The 18854-nt window shown below is 39.8% G+C and overlaps 1 protein-coding gene across 1 annotated transcript in view; it reads right to left on the reverse strand.

Annotated features, from left to right (window-relative positions):
* Positions 1-18101: 18101 nt before the first annotated feature.
* The window catches only part of LOC126336110 (dehydrogenase/reductase SDR family member 11-like), a 56390-nt gene continuing 55637 nt past the window's right edge, over positions 18102-18854 (reverse strand). The window contains exon 6 of the mRNA XM_049999589.1: positions 18102-18231. Within this exon, the coding sequence (XP_049855546.1) occupies positions 18187-18231 (45 nt within the window). The 3' untranslated portion in view covers positions 18102-18186. The remainder of the gene's footprint in view (positions 18232-18854) is intronic.

An 18854-nucleotide genomic window follows, 5' to 3' on the forward strand; every position in this document is an offset into this window, starting at 1 on the left:
CACTTCATTATCCCCAAAATGAATGAAATGATTTCATTCATATGAGTGGTATTTCTGGCAGTGATCGATGCTGTGCGAAGATGTCATCATTCTACAATTTCAGTGTGGTTATCGTAATGTATATACTGTCGAGATCAATGTCCTCTTCATGCTGGATGTCAATAACACAGTCAGAATGTTGATCAAAAGCTTGTTTCTTAGTGTTTTTATTTATTACTTGAGGGATTTTTTATCCATACTTGCCATACAGTTTATCTTAGGTACATTCGTAATACATAATATTTCTCCATGTATTTTTAAGGTCCAATTTAAATACATACAATGTTTCGGAGTTTTTAAGAATATTAGGCTCAATAAACCAGTGTTTCTTTCAAATTCTCTGTCCATGATCTGTATAGTGTGATTGGGTACACTTACGTGTAAAGTGTGGAGTATGTGGGTTTTCCCTGATGACACCAAGCTTTTCTTTTTCGTCATTTATGTTGCAATTCTGCAAGAATAGTTCCAGAGTTAAAATACAGCTACATCTACGTCTAGGTCCATACTCCGCAAGCTACCACAAAGTACATGATGGAGGGCACCCTGTATGACTCCTAGTCATTTCCTTTTCTGTTCCATTCGCAAAAAGAGCGAGAGAGAAATAAATGTCTTTATGCCTCCATACACAAATTTATCATGTAAATTGCACTCCAGAAACACTCACATTTCATTTGAATTTGTTGAATTCTCGTTTCGAGATTTGTGTTAACATACCAGATAAGTGTTTCTCCTTGAGCATTCATATACCTGAGACTTTCATGATCATTCCGAATTATGTGTTGACTTATAGACAGATGTTCTAGCTGAACATGTGGCACACATGAAAATTTGTGCATAGTGTAATCTTTTCAGCATAGGATTATACAGAAAACTAATGGTAGAGATACCTCCCTCTGCTACATATACACTATGTGATCAAAAGTATCTGGACACATCCAAAAACATACGTTTTTCATATTAGGTACAATGTGCAGCCACCTATTGGCATGTATTCCATATCAGTGACCTCAGTGGTCATTAGTCATCGTGAGATAGCATCAAATCCAAGTTTTCTCACCTCCCGCCTGACTGTCATAGTACTTGCAGTGGATCCTGATGCAGTTAGGAATTTCTGAGTGATACTCTGGATAGATGTCTGCCTATTGCACATTACGACACTCTCCAACTGCCGACAGTCTCTGTCAGTCAACAGACGAGGTCGGCCTGTACGCTTTTGTGCTGTACGTGTTCCTGCACGTTTCCACTTCACACATCCATCAGAAACAGTGGACTTACAGATATTTAAAAGTGTGAAAATCTTGCGTACAGACATATCGCATAAATTATACCCAATCACCTGACCACGTTAAAAGTCCATGAGTTCTGCCGAGTCCCCAATTCTGCTCCTTTATAACAAGGTGCACCGTTATACTGATACAATCATCACTGCGGGACTGTTCCACTACTGGACACAGAACATAATACTGTAAAATGTGTCCTTATCCTTAGGAATTTATCGTTTTCGTAAACGCAATATGAAGACCACACATTAACCACAAAAAACCCCAACATACTGTGCCACTACATCTCTGCAATTCACTGTTGGCAGTATACATTATGGCAGGTAACGTTGTCCAAAACGTTCTGCAGTCAGCTGCCAACCCTAAACACTTCCATTTGATTGCCACAAGGTACAGCGTGTGTCGCCGCCTCGAAACACTTCTTTCCAGTCATCCACTGTCCAGTTGTGTCGCTCTCTGCCAATTCATGCATCGCTTGGCACAGACTACACAACAGTATGGCTTAAGAGGAGTTGCTCGAGCATTGTACCCCATTGTTTTTTTATTCTCTAGGCGCAGTCATTCTGACTACCGCACTTCTGTTTCCTTCCTCTAATTTCGTGCCATTTTTACAAGTACCCTCCACAATGCTCGACAGTCCCTGTTCATTAGTACATGAGGTCACCCTGGTTTTGGTTTCTCTTTGTGGTTGTTCCTTCGCATTTCGACTTCACAAACACATCACCTACAATAGACTTGGGCAGCTGTAGAAGAGTTGAAATGTCCCTGAAGAACTTTTTATTCGTGTGACATCTTACAACTAGTTCACAATCGCAATGATAAAGCTCTCTTGACCAATCCATTCTGCTGTTACTGTTTCTCTACCAACAATACGATACTTCTCACCTCCTTTTCTGCTGGCGGGTCTGCTGCTCGAATCACCTAAAATTAGCACCGCAGAAATTGTGGAAATGAAAAGTGCTATTGATGTGCGGTTCTCATAAAATGGATGGTAGTCAGAGGCTGTTAGCGTTAACATAGTAAAATTAAGGTGAATTAGAATGTCAGTGGTGTTGGACTTAAGTGAAAGTTGTTTACAAGATATCGCAATTTTGAACATTTTCCACATTGACACTTGTTTGTCCCTTTCAACCCGTATAGTTGCTAGGCACGATGTTGTAAGGTTTTCTTACAGTGTTCTCGTGCGTTCCTTGAGAGCACTGCGCCTTGCTAGTCAGATAGTGTGTAACAGTCCAAGTAGTAGGTCGTGAGTGGACGATGGGATGTACCATTGAAGAAAAAGCTTATGGGATATGGAGAGTGGAGGAGGAATGCATATCGTTCTTGCACAGTGTCTGAAGCAAGATATCCCAAAAGAGTCGATAGATAACAAGTGTGGCCAGGTAAACCGCCAAAACTTGCGCTACTGGTCTGTTGACAATCTCAATTGGTTTCGTCAGGTGGAACATCGGCATCCACGCAGTGTAAAATGTGGTGTGGGATAACGAACCGTCACCTTCTCGGCCCGTGTTTCATAAACGAAACATTGAATGTGAGCAAGTACGCAGTCTCCAAACAGGCCATCTCCCACAGATGCTAGAAAAAGTTCCTCTGCTGATTAGGAGGAGGAACCTGTGGTACTAACATAATGGCTGTACATCTCATAGTGCATGAAAAACAACAGCATGTCTTCATGAATTGTTTAAAAATCATTGGACTGGACTCACAAGGCCATTCCTTGGATTTGACACCTGTAGACTTTTCTCTGTGGGAAGAGACGCTATCTACAAGGCCATACCATTACATCCGATGATATACAACGGCGTATTAGCGCAACCTGCTTTGGACATCTCTGTTGAAATGCTACCATATGTGCAGCAGTCGTTGCATACCAGACTGGAAGCGTCCATTGCCGCTGTCAGTGCCCACTTTGAATAAGACCTGTAATGTTCAGTTGTCTTGTTACCAGTCAGAATTCACATAACATACTGTATGTATTGTATTGTTCTTTAGTATATGCTAACAGAGGTATTATAGAAGTGTCAGTATAGGATCTTTTCAAAACACAATATCTCGAGAACGTCTCGCATTAGAATGCAAAAAATACACTTTGTAAGTATTATTATGAACAATTCGAGCTCCCAATTACAAATCCACTCTGTGAAAAACACAAAACACAGGTCAATAGCACTTTCTATTTCTACAATATCTGTTGTACAAGTTTTAGGAGATTCACACTGCATATGCGTACACACATACAATACACACACACACAATATATATATATATATATATATATATATATATATATATATATATATATATATATATATATATGGTGGTCCATTGATAGTGACCGGGCCAAATATCTCAGGAAATAAGCATCAAACGAAAAAACTACAAAGAACGAAACTCGCCTAACTTGAAGGGGGAGACCAGATGGCGCTATGGTTGCCCCCCTAGATGGCGCTGCCATACGTCAAACGAATATCAACGGCGTTTTTTTAAATTGGAACACCCATTTTTATTACATATTCGTGTAGTTCGTAAATTAATATGAATGTTTTAGTTGGACCACTTTTTTCGCTTTGTGATATATGGCGCTGTAATAGTCACAAACATATGGCTCACAATTTTAGACGAGCAGTTGGTAACAGGTAGGTTTTTTAAATTAAAATACAAAATGTAGGTACGTCTGAACATTTTATTTTGGTTGTTCCAATGTGATACATGTACCTTTGTGAACTTATTATTTCTGTTACAGCGTGATTACGTCTAAATACCACATTAATGCAACAATTGCTCAAAATGATGTCCGTCAACCTCAATGCATTTGGAAATACATGTAACGACATTCCTCTCAATTTTAATGTTAATGTGGCTTACACTTTGGAAACTGTGTATATATTTCATTGTAAAGTTATTATTGTTTATGTTATGGGACGACTAGAGAGGATGACTGTGTGTGTCCTATCGTGAGGACATATAGATTGAGTACATGGATAACGCTGAGCGATTTTTTACGTGGAACATTATATGCGCTATAGATACTGAGGCGCAATTGTCAAGAGGAGAGATTACCTGTACATTGTCTGATGTCAGAATGTAGCAGCAATGGTAATATTTAATTTTAGTTAAACTGGTAGATATCTTCCTCGCTTCCAACATTCTTGTGAATCTCATATGTGTTTGATAATATGTATACAACTTTGCATGTTTAACTGTCAGTGCAATTTGGCGATCTGTACAAAATAACGACAGAAAGTCCCAGAAAGAAAAGGCGTATGGTGCGTCGATGCCCGGCATGTAAATTCGATAAGAGCCTATCAGAATGCTCGATTGATTGTGGTGAGATATAGGAGGGAACGTTTGCATATGTTGAGAGCTGTAAGGGTACCAAGTTAGGAGCGTTGGGAAGAGCGCATTCGATGTTATTTTGGCAAACAGGTTCTGTGTTGGGAAGAATTTCCTTGCACACAAGCTGAGACATTTAGAAAGCGAGCATTAACTATTTATCGGACATTATAAACTTTCTGCGAGGTTGACTTTGGTGTTATTTTTTTTACGGAGTCGTGTGACGTAAGAATAATGTTGAGAACGTTTTAGATGGCGAGTCGTCACGCTGGGGGAGGGGGGGGGGGGGGACATGCGGTTGAACGCGTGTGTCAAAAAACAATCTGTGCTATTCTGCCTTCAATGGTAAAGGCAAGTGGCGCCTGGAGATGCCTCAAATATGAGACTGGTGCTTACGCGCTTTGAATTGCTATGACAGTATAACGGTGACTATTATAGAGGCATGCAACTTTCACTAGTGTTTGGGACCCGAGTTGCGGCTGCCTCACTTCACGGTCGTATGTAGCTACACATGGTGAATCGTCAGTCTAACGTCACTTATGGTCCATTAGAATCACTTAGAGGAAAGCAGGTTCTGCTATTGTTGAATGGAATTCTGCAGTGTCTTCACCGGACTGCAGTTAGATTGAGGGTAGTGAGGAACGTCCCACGCGCGCAGTTCTGCCTGGATTGCACGTTATGTAAATAAGCTCTCGGTCATTAACGGAGCCTACATTCAGCTTTGGCCAGCATTCGGTTGCAGGCTGCAGGTCGCGGTTGCGCTCCTGCACGATCATGTCAACACGTATGTGTAGGTGAACACGTATTTGGATAGGAATTTCTCAGGTGCTGCGTATGAATGGGGGTGCCGCCACCTCATGCTTGCGGAAGCCAAGCAGGGCTGTGATCGGTTTGACATCTGAGGGATACATCACTTATCGCTACCTCCTGTGTACTTTAATCGACAGGATGTGGTGGACTGTGCTTGTGCACGTTGATTGATTATTTCGGGAGCAGGCCATGATATGCGCTATTTGAACACTTTACGAGTACTTAGTATGTTTACACATTACTGTGCTATATTATTAAGGAGCAGGTATGTACTGAAATTATTTCGGAAAATTGGGTGTTGTTTGCGTGTCTACAGAGTGTGTATTGTGACGTCAAGCTCATTAGGGTGGATGTTTTGTATCAGTGTGATAGATATAAGTAGAGTGCATTCTATCCTTACTCTCCCCAGGAGCCCAGAGCAGGCTGAGTGGTTTTCACAGCATTTTCCCTCACCGTCTTGGTTTACATCACGAAAAGGATGACAGCGTCCACTGCTGGTGGTACTGAGTACTAGACCTCGAGGAGAACACACTGTTTGCCGCCATCAGGGATAACTGTACTTACGTCATCAGCTGGTGTCACGGAGGCGTCCCTGGTAGCGACGAACTGTACTAAGACAGTTGGGGTCTGGAGCTCGTGGTGAACGCATTAGGTGGTGCCATCTTAGTTACACTACTGGCGTCATCACATGATGTCACTACAGCGTTCTTTAGTGGCATAGATATGAACTAAGTCAGTTGGGCTCTGGACTCAGTGGCGAATATACTTGGTGGTGGTGCAACGTGTAATTTTTTAAGTAAAGGCTGGTGTATGATTTCGATAGTTAACGATTAGAAAACAGAGTCTTTTAGATGGATTATTATGATTTAAGAGTTCTTTGGTTGAATGGTATTGCTTTATTTACATGTCCGCACGCCTGTAAGCTGTGCAATGGGTTATTTTTTACTGTTTACAATATGAAACGTCCCCTATGAAAAATTTATACACGACTGTGCTTAAACTGAAACACAATATTTTTGGCGCAACGCAATCTGACTTCCAAAATTCCCTACGAAAGAATGGCCCTGACTAACATTAACCTATATGTTCCACAAATCACTTACCTCACAAAAAATATTCGTTACTCGAACTACTGCAATACAGCGAGCACCACTACTGCCAGCTAAATAAAAGATTCTAACTACGGAAGGCACTAACTACTGATAGGTATAGTTAGCAAATGAAAGATTTTAATAGAGAACAAACAGTGTATTTACCTTAATAGTCAAAATATATATGATAGTTCATGACATCCAGTCTTACAAATTACAAAACTCCGCCATCTCTCTCCCCACGTTCACCACTGCTGGCGGGTCACCTCCAACTGCGCAACGCTACGCGCTGTTAGCATCCAGCTGCCGCAGCTCAACACTACAATGGCAGACAACAATGCAAACCAGCCACAGACTGCACACGACACAGCCAGTGATTTTTATACAGAGCGCTACGTGGCGGCGGCGTTACCAATAAAAAAACCTAAACAGCCTACTTACATAGCCCCCATGCTCCCCACAAAAAAATTTACAAATTGTTTTGGGCAGTGGCCAATACAGATTTGCAAATTTTTTTCGTAATTACAATAACAAAGAATGAAATGCACACACTTATCGATACAATGTTGGTCAAAAGCTAAAATTTTCTCACAGTCTATAAAGACAGTCCTGATCATTCATCAAAGTAAAATTGCAGTGTTTTTCTCAAAGTCTGAGTAGTAAAAGAAAATGCACACGGAAGTAGTGGATTTCCGTGCAGTCTTGAAGAAGTAGTGTTGTCCTTCCAACGGAAAGACAGTGCTGACTCTTGACATGCAGACAGGTAATGGGCCACAACAGAGCAAACCCACAGCAGAGTCAGTCGAAGTTGAAAACTATTGGTACTTAGGTCATCACAGAGCAGACCCACTGTAGTCCTGGTAGAGATTATGGTATTGGTGGGTCATCAAAGGTGTAGACCCACTGTAGTCCTTGCAGAGATGGCCAGCAGCCATCTGTTTGACTGTGCAGGCGCACAATCACTACTGAAGAGTCTTGCGGGTAATATAGCAAGTCCATAACCACCACTTGTGCACTCACTAAGTTATTTTTCTAATTGTCCTTAGAACCAGAAATGCTGTTATCCAGTCCCATGCTGAATTATTAACACACGTGCAAACACTATCAGTCCCTACTTCTCACATATTGTCCATATACTATGACCAACAGAAATGTGTGCAGTGAAATGTAATTTACAAGTTACTTAATTTGATGAACTGGTGTCAGTTACAATTTTATAACATAAGAATGCAATAACAAAGGTACAAAATACATCTCTAATGAACATAACAATACAGATAACATTTGCAGTAGTACCGGCTTTACAAAAGAATCGAAATAGCAAATACATCAGTGTTACAAAAATTACGATATAAGTACGTACATAAAGTTCAGAATAACTTTTGAAACATCAACTTCACACATGAGCATTAAAACAAAACACAATAAATAATGTCTGAACATATTTACAAAGAAAATAACATAGTATTTGAAAAATTCTACAACATAAATCTTATTAGATAAACACATAAAGACAGGAAAAAGACAAATACACAAGGGTACATAAACACATAGCAGGATAATACGAAAGGAAAGGACAGGGTTTGTTTTACTGCAGTATTTTGCATAGAGATCTCCCTTAGTTTATCATTATTCCCAAAAAGTCCTATCTAAACCTGCTTTCTGTATTCTGTTCACATCCTCTTTCAAAATAGTTTTTCTCCACTGTACACTACTTTTTTTTGGCCAAACCATTTTCTTAAAGCTTCTCAATGCTTCTCTTCCAATTCATCATAGTTAGTTTCTTATATAGTCTACCCCCTCTTAAGCTAACTTAAATCTACTGAGCTCAGATGCTTAACTAAGAGACGAGGCAATGCAGCAGCACAAAACAAGTAATACAAATAGCAATGATAAAAAAATGCAAGTAAGCAAAGCAAGCAGCAATAAATGTAATAACTTATACCTAAATATGACAAAGCTGAAGCAGAAAAAATATTACATTAAAATGTGTAATACCTATGTCACATCTTAACACTAGAGTGGTGCATCACTAGAACATACGCTAGCAGATAAGTTAACAAATCGTAAAAAAATTATTTTTATAAGTCCTGTGAAGGGAAATGTCTATTTGTGCTCTCTTTTCTAAGGAAGTACATCATAAAATCATTCTTTACTGGGTCTGTAGACAGAAAATAGTGATATTAGTACATCTATTAAATTTTATTTTAACCAATGTTGCAGTGCAGATAGAAACTGGATATTAAACAAAATGAGCAATATCTCAGCTAGAAAGACAATAGATATAAAATGTTTCTCATCATTTCATTTCAGTAAATGTCATAAATTAAGAACGCTACAGTGTAATCATGTTTTCAAGTTTGGGGGTGTCGTATTTACGATGCTTTTTACAAAGGAATGTCAATAGTGAGGATAATGGCCTCTTTTTTTTTTCTCCCCCTCTGCCTCTGACAGGCACACACTAATGGCTTTCTTTTGTCAGGTGGTTGTCGCGCAGCTGGGTGAAGACAACGCATTATGTGCAGGTGGTCACTTAACTGTCTTATCGAAATATTTACGACACCAGTTTCCGCTACGGTGGCAGTCTCATATAAAAAAAAATTCACAGGTCAAGAATTTGCCTTACAAATCTGTAGAAATAAAATCATTTAAACGTAATTGTGTCCAAAAAAGTTTCGCCAGCATAGTGATACATTCACGCATATACACTCATTTCATAACTCTTGAAGTACGATTCTCTGTTTCCAACATCCTTTTTCGCAAATCAGAGTCCCTAACCACTACTCATTATTTCTTACCTTATTACACATATATATATTCGTCGACACTTCTTCAATATTTCATCATAACAGATACGTAGCATAACCAAATAACTCATATAGCATCAGCTTAAACATACCTCAGCAGCATAATACACATCGTCGTCGTAAAAATAACATCATAACACCTCAGTCAAATCTCTAAAACAACGTAGCTTTCTGCAATAATGTCAAAACCTAAAAAATTCTCTGCTCATTTCAATATTGTCATCTACCTCAAACGTACTTTAAAAATCATGATCCCATACCAAATACATCATTCAAAGCTCTCATAGTATCACAATGGTTCCGAAAAAATATGAACATTTCACAAAGTACAGACAAAATACAATTTCATAAATGTGAAATTATCCTACTGTGTAATTGCGTCAACATGTGTCACTGACGTAGTTGAAAAAATGTTTGTTTCTCAGTTAAATGACCAGATAGCTGTGTAATTTATGTGTTAGAGAAATATGGTACCGATGTGTAAAGTTGTATAAGCAAATACCATATTAGCTAGGGCACCTTGTGCTTGCCTGACACATGGTACACAAAGCAAGTGTGTACCCCCCTGAGGATTAATGTAATTATACCCTCAGGTGTTACAGATAACAGCAATGGAATGAAATGTATCACAAAAAACTTTCTTTTTAATTCAACAATATTAATAAATAAATGGTTTAAGTACGAAATTAATCACTCAAATGCGTGCCCTGTGTTGCTAAATGTGTGATTTGCTGTAAGATAATTCTGTGGAACTGTCGTAGTTATCGTCCTCTGTAAGAAAATTTCTGCTGAAGTCAATGTATTTACCTCATCATAAACGAAGGTGAAATGCTTTCCGTATAGATATCGTAGTTATTACGTACCTTACCGTGATCAAGAAAGTACTACAAAGTAACGTATTGCTGTGCTACGATAAAGGCTGTCTCATTGTAGCTATACCACAAAAGTTACTACTAAAACATGTTTTACTTTCCAGAATAATACAGAAAAACTGTGCAGATATAAAACAGATACAATGCAAAAGCAACATTGTAAATTGTCACTCATTAGTAGCGTCGTGATAAAATCGTGTAGTTGTCACATAAACTAACCACTGTGTCATCTGGTATCTCACAGAAAGTACTTTAAATCCAGAATGTCTTTTCAACTAAACCAAAATGTTGCATTAAAATCTCATTAACAGTATTGGTAAATGTTCTAAGTATGTCAGCCTTATAATTGTTACGTAATCGTGCAACTAACAAGCAAAAATGTACACACACAATAACACTGTGACGTCTGTTCATTATAACAATGCATTCGTAATTTCTGTTTAAAAATGTTCCCTAGGTTCTAGACTGGATAGTTAACTTCAAAACATTGTCGCATGTTAGTTTCTCAGTGTGACAAATTGTACTAGTAGCGTGAAGTGAAAAATTTTATGGTAAAGACTAAGTTAAAAAGCAGATTGTCTCTCAATAAACGGTTTTACACGTGAAATATAGTGCAATTCTTTACTCTTCATAGTACTCAGAGTTTCAACTGAAAAGCAATTATCATGCGATTATGTCGGTAAGGAACACTGGAATTTTGCTCAAGGTTAGCTTATGTTATTTTTCTCTGAACCAGCCGGCGCACGCGTCTGCCTGCGGTGCGAGTCATTGTCTATTTCTTTGTTGGCGCGCGCCGTTATTGGGATTTGTAGACCTAACTTCTAGAAATTCATCTTGTCGAGAGGGCCCTGCTCTGTTTGAATCCCGCCAGTTCTGATGCAATTCAGGTCTGTCGTTACGATCATATCGTCTGTCGTCATGTCGGTAGATTTCATAGTTTCTTTCTTGTCGGTCACGTGGTGGAGAATTTTTCCCTGAATCGTAACTGTGCGCTGGACCGTTGCGTCTTAAGTTATTCCGTCTCCCTTGATAATAATTATTTTGGTTTCCATATTGTCTGTTTCTCTGATTGTCACTGTGATAGTCATTACCGCGGAGAGGTGATCTTTCCCTGTAATAATTACTACTCTGCCAACGGTTGTCATACGGGTGGTGTCTGTTTTGGTCACGATTTACGTTGTACGAATAGCCTTGTCGTGTATTATTTCTGTCATCGCGGAATTGTGACAGGTGTGACCTGTAATTGTTGTGCTCCTGTTTTCGCGTTCCGCGATTGTCAGTGTCAATTTCCAGTTCTTGTAACAGGCCCTGAAAAGCTTCAATGTCGTCTTTACATCGCCCTGCTAAAATAATCTGTCGTAAATGTTCAGGTAATTTGATTAAGCAAATGCGGATGAGTTCTGAGGGGCTGTATGGGTTTGAAAGATACTGATTCTTATGTAACATGTCTTCAAAATATTTGACAAGACTGGAAAATTCAGATTGTTCGAAATGTTTCATCATTATGATGCTATGTTTTACTCGGTCTTGTGTAGCTTGAGACCAATATGCTGAGAGGAAGGCATGATAAAATTCTCCTTCACTATGACAATCGTGAATGACCGGTCGCATTCTTACAGCTGGTTCGTTCTCCAAGTAGCCACACATAAATTCTAATCTGTGCTCTAATGACCAGTTGGGAGGAAAACAATGAGAGAATTGATGGAGCCACGCTTGTGGATGAATGTCGTTGCCAGAATTCTTAAATGTTTTGAAATTACGTCTAGTAATGAACAGCTTATAGTCAAAATCATCGTGTCGGCGGGTAGCATATCGTTCATTGTTACGTCGTGTCGGCAGTTCCATCTCAAAATTCGGTGTACCTTGCCAATTTCATTCACAATTTCCGAAATGCCCTGTGTTATTATTTTGTGGCTTTTCCGTATTTATAAGTCCCTCTTCCCGTGTTGGAGCGCGACTGTCCTCTGAAATACGTAATTCTTGTATTACCTGTGTCAGCTGATCTTGCACTTCCCGGATTTCTCTTTGGTGTTGTGTATTAATTTGATTCTGATTTTGTTTGAATTTCCTAATTTGTTCGCACTCTTCTGTATCTTTCAGATCAACATCTACCTTTGTAGATAAGTTAGTGAACTGATCTGAAAGTTCGGCTACTTTCTCCGATAGTGAACACATTTCCTCAGTGTGTTTTTCTGAACCAAGTTTCAGAGTGTCCATTTGTGTTGAAATCGAATCTACTGTGACCTTTAAGTTTTCCTGAGTTCTTGCAAGTTGCGTAACCGAATCGGTGGATGCAACTGAGTCCATTTTAGCTAGGTGTCGTGATTTTCACGAACAACAGTTTGCAATTCTTTTATGGCTGCTTCGTGATTCTGTAATGCGTTTTCATGCCGCGAAAAAATAGGTTGAAAATGCTCACAAATTTGTGTTTATACGTCATTACAGATTTTTTGACATTTCGATTCAATGTTATGTAACTCAGTAGTTAAATCTTCACGTGTGGTGTCTAACTTCCGAAGATTTTGTTCCATTGTGTCTAACGTTTGAAGATTATGTTCCATTGTGTCTAACTTTTGAAGCTTTTGCTGTGTTTGTCTCTGATTTTGTTCCATTGTGTCTAACTTTTGAAGCTTTTGCTGTGTTTGTCTCTGATTTTGTTCCATTGTGTCTAACTTTTGAAGATTTTGCTGTGTTTGTCTCTGATTTTGTTCCATTGTGTCTAACTTTTGAAGATTTTGTCCCATTTGTTTCTGATTTTGTTCAAGCGTTGTGTCTAACTTTTGTAGCCTTTGTCCCATTTGTTGCATTAACTGTAATAACAGTGCACTTGTGTCTGAAACATGTTCCTCAGTGCTTTTCGGCAGTGCATTTGAACCGGCACTATTCGCATTTTGAAAAGCAGAAAATGTGTCTTGATTTATTTGAGAAAACGGTGAGGACCCAAAATCTGAATCTACAGTATTTGCAAGATTGTGTCCTGTCATTTCGGAATCCTGAGGCGAGCTGTTGCCGACCGATCGATCGATAATGCTTCCCTGTTCACTAATTGTTTCACTGCCTACACCATTATTTGCAGCCCGCTCCATTTCCCTATGCGCTATTACCAAATTACTAATTTGAACGTTAGTGAATTCATTACATGGTGACGCTAACACACCGCTTTCGTCTTCACTGTCATTTCTAAGATTACTTTGGAGCCTAGTGTTACGTTTTTCACACGCCATTATTGTCACAATTTTTCACACGACAACACAGAAAAACACAATTTGAAGAACAAAAATAAGAGAACACATTAACGTAACACTGAAAATAATATCTAGTTAATTGCAAGCACAGCTGCGAAATACTTCGTGCAAAACTACATGCATGCCACGACTATTTTACTGTACAACAATGAAAGACTACAATTGCAAAGGAGATTCTCTCTATGATTACGCGTTAGCAATAAACAAAGGCTACACTAACTACACAAACTACAAGAAAAAATCAGAAGATTCCAGTGAGATATCCATGGCTAAGGGTCGACATATGAAACGTCCCCTATGAAAAATTTATACACGACTGTGCTTCAACTGAAACACAATATTTTTGGCGCAACGCAATCTGACTTCCAAAATTCCCTACGAAAGAATGGCCCTGACTAACATTAACCTATATGTTTCACAAATCACTTACCTCACAAAAAATATTCGTTACTCGAACTACTGCAATACAGCGAGCACCGCTACTGCCAGCTAAATAAAAGATTCTGACTACGGAAGGCACTAACTACTGATAGATATAGTTAGCAAATGAAAGATTTTAATAGAGAACAAACAGTGTATTTACCTTAATAGTCAAAATATATATGATAGTTCATGACATCCAGTCTTACAAATTACAAAACTCCGCCATCTCTCTCCCCACGTCCACCGCTGCTGGCGGCTCACCTCCAACTGCACAACGCTACGCGCTGTTAGCATCCAGCTGCCACAGCTCAACACTACAATGGCAGACAACAATGCAAACCAGCCACAGACTGCACACGACACAGCCAGTGATTTTTATACAGAGCGCTACGTGGCGGCGGCGTTACCAATAAAAAAACCTAAACAGCCTACTTACAACAACTAGCAAGTGTGTGTGTGCACAATCTTATACATGAGTTATGTAGGAGTAGTTTGCAGGTCTGTATGCTGTGGGAAATGTCAGAGCATGTGTTCTGTGATAAATATACTCCGTCCCTAAATAAATTGCCCCCAAATAAATAAAGTACAGTCCTTTCTCTCTCCATCAGCCTAGTGCAGGCTGAGTCCTTTTACCAGCAACCCACAGGAAGAGGTGGCGGCCTGGTGACTTAGATTAGTGGTGGTGGTGAGCTTCGTTTGCAACAATTCTTACATTGGTAGCGAAAACAGAAGTGACCTTTTTTTTACTGTCAGAATTCAAACTTGGCGCCAGTTCGTAGGAGGAAGTGGCGGTCCGTTGGCTGAGGTTAGTACAAGTGTCCTTTCTTTTCCACAATTTTCTTACGTTTGTAGCGAAAGTGCAAGTGACCTTTCTCGCGATTTTCTTAGGTGTGACGCATTATGATGTTAGAATTTGAACTTCCCGCCATTTTTCTGGGCAAGGGGGACGTGGTACTTTCCCGCCAAAATTCAAACTTCCCGCCAAAATCCACTTTCTAGGATGATGTCACTGGGGGTGTGTCTTTGGCATCATGGGCGCCATCTTCGATAATCGTACTTTGTGCCAGAACACAGGTTGTTCCAATACTGTCATAAACACAGAGATGTTTGAAAATGGTTGCGTTATGCATGACGTTTTAATTTCCTTTTCAGGTAGCCGAAGTGATGCTGTATATATTTTTCTTTGTTAACAGTTCATTTGCATGTGACAGCAAGCATTTACAGGGTGTCGCAAAAATGACCGGTATATTTGAAATGGCAATACAAACTAAACGAGCAGCGATAGAAATACACCGTTTGTTGCAATATGCTTGGGACAACAGTACATTTTCAGGCAGACAAACTTTCGAAATTACAGTAGTTACAATTGTCAACAACAGATGGCGCTGCGGTCTGGGAAACTCTATAGTGCGATATTTTCCACATATGCATCATGCATAGCAATAATATCGCGTAGTCTCTGAATGAAATTACCCGAAACCTTTGACAACGTGTCTGGCGGAATGGCTTCACATGCAGATGAGATGTACTGCTTCAGCTGTTCAATTGTTTCTGGATTCTGGCGGTACACCTGGTCTTTCAAGTGTCCCCACAGACAGAAGTCACAGGGGTTCAAGTCTGGCGAATAGGGAGGCCAATCCACGCCGCCTCCTGTATGTTTCGGATAGCCCAAAGCAATCACACGATCATCGAAATATTCATTCAGTAAATTAAAGACGTCGGCCGTGCGATGTGGCCGGGCACCATCTTGCATAAACCACGAGGTGTTCGCAGTGTCGTCTAAGGCAGTTTGTACCGCCACAAATTCACGAAGAATGTCCAGATAGCGTGATGCAGTAATCGTTTCGGATCTGAAAAATGGGCCAATGATTCCTTTGGAAGAAATGGCGGCCCAGACCAGTACTTTTTGAGGATGCAGGGACGATGGGACTGCAACATGGGGCTTTTCGGTTCCCCATATACGCCAGTTCTGATTATTGATGAAGCCGTCCAGGTAAAAATAAGCTTCGTCAGTAAACCAAATGCTGCCCACATGCATATCGCCGTCATCAATCCTGTGCACTATATTGTTAGCGAATGTCTCTCGTGCAGCAATGGTAGCGGCGCTGAGGGCTTGCCGCGTTTGAATTTTGTATGGATAGAGGTGTAAACTCTGGTGCATGAGACGATATGTGGACGTTGGCGTCATTTGGACCGCAGCTGCAACACAGCGAACGGAAACCCGAGGGCGCTGTTGGATCACCTGCTGCACTAGCTGCGTGTTGCCCTCTGTGGTTGCCGTACGTGGTCGCCCTACCTTTCCAGCACGTTCATCCGTCACGTTCCCAGTCCGTTGAAATTTTTCAAACAGATCCTTTATTGTATCGCTTTTCGGTCTTTTGGTTACATTAAACCTCTGTTGAAAACTTCGTCTTGTTGCAACAACACTGTGTTCTAGGCGGTGGAATTCCAACACCAGAAAAATCCTCTGTTCTAAGGAATAAACCATGTTGTCCACAGCACACTTGCACGTTGTGAACAGCACACGCTTACAGCAGAAAGACGACGTACAGAATGGCGCACCCACAGACTATGTTGTCTTCTATATCTTTCACATCACTTGCAGCGCCATCTGTTGTTGACAATTGTAACTACTGTAATTTCGAAAGTTTGTCCCCTGAAAATGTACTGTTGTATCAAGCATATTGCAACAAACGGTGTATTTCTATCGCTGCTCGTTTAGTTTTTATTGCCATTTAAAATATACCGGTCATTTTTGAAACACCCTGTACATAGAGTAATGTGTACTAGGACACACGTCGCAGTCAGTTACTCTATACAATGAAGCCATTTAACATTATTTTTCTCTGATAAACATTTCATCACCGAAGTAAAAAGCTTCGCTTACTTGAGGCACAGTTCAGAGAAACTGTCAGCTGGTAATCAGTCAGTGATGCTCTCCACTTGTTTGTGCTGTGATGTAGTTGTTTATAGCGCATAATTATTTATGGGTGCACTAAATTCTTAAGACTTTCAGAGTGTCGAATGTTTTATTGCCAGCACGCTAAATTATATCTGCTTTTTTAAAACTTTGGTGGCAGATAGTGTGTTTTGTATGGGCGTCATAGATTTTATTGCAGCCTCAGAGAAGTTATGTACGTAATCTCAAGGTATCTCGTCGTTTGTGAAATTCAGTGGTGACGATGCTGCTATTGAGAACATCATACGTCAATATTTGTGAACTTTACAACTACTCAGATAGAAGCAGAAGTGAAGTAATTAAACAAAATCAAGAATGATAAACTGCAGAAGGCTTTAAAGTGCCAGGTACTGAGAATTACTTCTTGCACTTGTGTGCTCTTGTGGGTCCAAGCGGAGGATTCTGTACATTTCAGTTGTTTATCTAATAGTATTTAGTCAAATATTTGCAATGCTGTCTTGACGGTTGTTTTGGTTACAATTCATGTGAGAGCAATAGCTTTTATTACTAATCCTGATTTGCAAGTGTAAACATATACTGAACTTACGTCCTGTGAGTTTCACTTTGCTAAGGTTGTTTATTATAGTTCAAATGGCTCTGAGCACTATGGGACTCAACTTCTGAGGTCATCAGTCCCCTAGGACTTAGAACTATTTAAACCCAGCTAACCTAAGGGCATTACACACATCCATGCCTGAGGCAGGATTCGAACCTGAAAATTTATTATAGTACTGAGGTGGATATTCATGAGTGGATATGCATGCGTGATAATGTTTTAATGGTGGTTAGATGTTTCATTAGCTCAGATAACATCTAAAAAATTTATGAGGTTATTACTTCAGTAGGCGATGCTAGATGTGAGGTCAGCTCATTACCCAATAGCCAGTTTATTTCTTTTAGGAACATTTATCAGATCTCAGATGCTTACATTTCTCAGACTGCAGCTCGTCGTGTTGTTGGACACTGCGTAGGAATGGCACCAGAACATACGTGGCCAGCTTTCCTGGAGAGAGACGACCTTCGTCCCCCTCCAGAAATTATGAAAAGGCTACACACTGACCATCAGTATGGCTGTAGTATTCATTGCGCAGGGAAGTCAGTACAACACATAGAACTAGGAAAGGACTGTGTATGGTGTAACAGGTTTGACAGTGTAAAGATCATTTTTAATTACTCTGACAGTATATATATATATATATATATATATATATATATATATATATATATATATATATATATATATATATATATATAGCTTTGAAACAGATGTTTTGTTAACATTTGAATTAGAAATTACAGTACGTTGAAAGGAACATTCAGTGCAAAATCAATCGTAAAACTCTCCTGTTGGCCGAATAATGATGTCGTGAACCTGAAACAGATTAAGCATTTTAGTTAAGAGGAGAAGTAGGGAAGAAAGTAAAAGGTTGGTGCATAAGTTTGTAGCGTTTTTCCATAATTTTTAAAAAGCAACAGATACATAAAACAGAGACTTTAGTCATCAATAATATGTTCTTCTTCACTTTTTACAACTTTCTGCGAATGCAGGTGTAACTTTTTGATTCCACGACTGTAGATGTCACGTGATTTTCAACTCGTCGAGGCGTGTACGGAGCACAATTTCATCCTGTAAGGAAGTTCCTTCAAGGTTCTAGAATGAAATTTTCACTCTACAGCGGAGTGTACGCTGATATGAAACTTCCTGGCAGATTAAAACTGTGTGCCGGACCGAGACTCGAATTCGGGACCTTTGTCACTCGCGGGAAAGTGCTCTACCAACTGAGCTACCCAAGCACACTCACGCCCCGTTCTCACAGCTTTACTTCTGCCAGTACCTCGTCTCCTACCTTCCAAATTTTACAGAATCTCTCCTGCGAACGTTGCAGAACTAGCACTCCTGAAAGAAAGGATATTGCAGAGACATGGCTTAGACACAGCCTGGAGGATGTTTCTAGAATGAAATTTTCACTCTACAGCGGAGTGTGCGCTGATATG

Source organism: Schistocerca gregaria, chromosome 2 (genome assembly GCF_023897955.1).
Source record: "Schistocerca gregaria isolate iqSchGreg1 chromosome 2, iqSchGreg1.2, whole genome shotgun sequence".
NCBI classification, from domain to species: domain Eukaryota; kingdom Metazoa; phylum Arthropoda; class Insecta; order Orthoptera; family Acrididae; genus Schistocerca; species Schistocerca gregaria.